The sequence below is a fragment of the Pteropus alecto genome, unplaced genomic scaffold (assembly GCF_000325575.1).
Source record: "Pteropus alecto unplaced genomic scaffold, ASM32557v1 scaffold131, whole genome shotgun sequence".
Classification (NCBI taxonomy): Eukaryota; Metazoa; Chordata; class Mammalia; order Chiroptera; family Pteropodidae; genus Pteropus; species Pteropus alecto.
The window spans coordinates 25340708-25343599 of record NW_006434709.1 but is presented as its reverse complement, the minus strand read 5'-3'; the positions used below and the strand labels follow the sequence as shown (position 1 = coordinate 25343599).

The window sequence follows — 2892 nt, the reverse complement described above, 5'->3', positions numbered from 1 at the left end:
CAGGGGCCGGGCCGGGAGAGCTGGGCTGCGCCGGCTCTCGTCCTCCACGGCAACCGCCCCAGGCGCAGGCTCGCCCAAGGCTCCAGCTCCCCGCCCCAGAGCCATAAACCGCGCTCGAAAGAGCTAAAAGAGAAAAGAAACCAGCCGCCAGACCAAAAGATTATGTCTCCATACCCACTCCGCAATCCGACCGACTGTATGACGAGAATGCGCAGCCCAAAGCTGCCAGTTTTGTCCTGTCTCAAATTCACCCTTGATTTTATGGCTGCGAGCAGATGTGTCCGCTAAAGTGGCGGGAAAGCGCCAAAGAAATGCGCCACCATGCTCGTCAATGTGCGCAAAATGGCAGCCGAGGGCGGGGGGGGCGTGTGGGGGCCAGGCGGGCGGCTCGAATAAGGGCAACAGGAAAACAGTGATCATGGGCTCGGCTTAGGCTGGGGCGGGAGACGAAAATGCCCAAGAATTAACATGGAACTTGGCACAGACCTACACCCGCCATCCCCCGTCTTCCTTCAATACCCCGCCCCCGCTACCTCTGGCTTCGTATGGTGTGCGCCGAAGCCGCCATTACGCACGCGGAATAACCGTCTCCCAACCGCCGCGCCAACACCACGGCCTCACAATACTCGCTACACCCACAGCAACGTCCCTCACTGGGCCCTGGCCTCTTACCTCCTCCATACCGCCCGTAACGCGACATGATGGTTGGCCTGCAAGCTCTGCTCTCTCAGCTCGCAGCGCCCAGAAATCGCGTAATATAAAAACCGCAACGAAAAACCACTTGCCAACGGTCCGGCGGCACTACGAGGAAAAGCTTGGGTTCGTGCTTATATATGCGGCGTGGCTTTCTTTGCGCATGCGTCATTTCGACGTTCTGCGCGGCACAAAGGAGTTGGGCGGAAACAGCCGAGAAGCGGCGCGGAGGGAACTGAAGAGGCTAAGACACCGATCACAGGCGGAGGGATACGTTTCCATGGGAACGCAGAATCTCTCCTGTAAACCCCTGGCCTTCCCCTCGGTGTCCCGCCCCCTCCCTCCCCTTTTTCCTGTACCCTCCCTATTTTCCTTCCCTTCTCTCCTCCCCCTTTCTCTTCCCTCCATCTAGAGACCCTCAGCTCTAGTAATCTTACTACAGGTGCAGTAGACCGGCCTTATGAAACACTAAAATTTAACCGTTGATGTTGCAGCCGTCGCTGCCGTTCTGCTGGGGAACCTGGCCTAGACTACCAAGTGATCTTTGGGGCTCATCAGAGGTAATTGGGAGTTTGGCCAAGGTGAGAATTCCATGAACCCCGCCATTCTGAGCAGTGGTCTCTGCACTATAGGCCTGAAAAGGGGTGAACCCTGATGGACCGCTTGTCCCACACTGACCTTCTAACCCTTGAAATCAAGCCCTCAATATTCACCAACATATTCCGAGTTCTTGGAGTCTGGGGAACAAAGGAATAGAGTTCTTTTTTTCTCTTTCTTTCTTTCTTTCTTTCTTTCTTTCTTTCTTTCTTTCTTTCTTTCTTTCTTTCTTTCTTTCTTTCTTTCTTTCTTCTTTCTTTCTTTTCTTTCTTTTCTTTCTTTTCTTTCTTTCTCTTTCTCTCTTTCCTTCTTTCATTCTTTCTTTCTTTTTTTCTTTCTTTCTTTCTGTTAAATTGAAATTGTGACAAAACCATAAATCCTTAAAGTATTTTGGCTAGTGGCAACGCTGAAAATATTCGCATTTGAAGCACAATTTATTTGTGCTTCCCTTCTAGTGCTTTTTGCTTTATATTGTAGTAACATATCTCATCCACTAAATACTCATACTGAGAACTAAGACTGAAGTCATCTTTGAGTAGCAGGCGCTTGCTGCTTAGCCACTCTATATATCAAATATATGAAAACCTTTTATGTTAGAATCACTTAAAATCCCATTTTGACTTTATACACTGCATTTGCCAGACATCAACTGTACAAATACAGATTTAACTTCTGTTTTACCATCCACTCCAAAAAATAAATACTTGGAATACACGAGTTGGAAATGTTCCACGTAAAAGAAGGAATCTTTCGGAATTTATATTTTTATTTTTTTGATCTACTGTATTTTCACTTGGTGTGTATAGGTGTGGGATACAGAGTAAAAGAAAAACGGCTTAGTTGAATAAGCCTTTATTCAGGTGAATAAAGTATGGATTCTCTCTAGGTAATGCTATGAGTTTATACATATATTTTTTAAAGATTTATCAAATTATGGAATTAGCCTCTCTCAAGGAAATCTCTAGCAAGAAAATAGAAGTTCTATAGAGTATATTTGTCCTCCCTTAGTCTTACTGATTTTGTTGTTACCTTCTTAACAGGGTGGTTCTCAAAAGGATTAAACGATAAAAATCTTTTTACATACTCCCTGAAAGACAGAATACAGTATCATTCTATAAAGCCTCACTAATTTGACTTTCTTCTATTAAGAAATTATGAAAATTGCTGTTGGATAAAACATAGATAACATCGAAAGATAATACTGATTATACTACATAGCTTCTAATCTCAATAACTTTTTTGGCTCTAAATACAAAGTCTATTGTACAAAAGATAGTTTCTGAGCAAATAATACTGCAAACAATATGTAAAAAAGCAATTTTCCAACTTAAACTGCTTTCAAGTACTGACTGGCTTGCCTGCCTGTCTAGGAGACAGGTGCTTTGATAAGCTAATTACATGTTATTTATCTCTATTAAAAAGAGGGCTAAATCTAGGCTGGACTTTGCTAACGTAGTTGCCATGAAAAAATAATAGTACTGTATACTATTTCTGTTCACTATTATACTGAGCATTCTTTCTCTAAGAACACTTACCCAATTCTTTTCACCGAATGTTAATCCAGATCAAGAAGATTTTAATTGTACAGTACTTTTATATTCC

At 43.9% G+C, this 2892-nt stretch overlaps 2 protein-coding genes across 6 annotated transcripts in view; one reads left to right on the top strand and one right to left on the bottom strand.

Annotated features, from left to right (window-relative positions):
- The window catches only part of SRSF7 (serine and arginine rich splicing factor 7), a 5777-nt gene extending 4843 nt beyond the window's left edge, over positions 1 to 934 (bottom strand). For 2 of the 4 annotated variants that reach the window (XM_006909659.2, XM_006909661.3), the window contains exon 1: positions 673 to 934. In XM_006909659.2, the coding sequence (XP_006909721.1) occupies positions 673 to 700 (28 nt within the window). In that variant the 5' untranslated portion in view covers positions 701 to 934. The remainder of the gene's footprint in view (positions 1 to 672) is intronic. The other 2 variants (XM_006909660.3, XM_006909662.3) reach the window with 1 other exon arrangement.
- Positions 871 to 2892, top strand: part of LOC102883812 (tetratricopeptide repeat protein 39B-like) — an 8211-nt gene continuing 6189 nt past the window's right edge. The window contains exons 1-2 of one of the 2 annotated variants that reach the window (XM_015587602.2): positions 871 to 995; positions 1188 to 1274. The gene's annotated coding sequence lies outside the window, so the exon portion shown is untranslated. Of the gene's footprint in view, positions 996 to 1135; positions 1275 to 2892 lie in introns of both variants that reach the window. The other variant, XM_025045150.1, reaches the window with a different exon arrangement.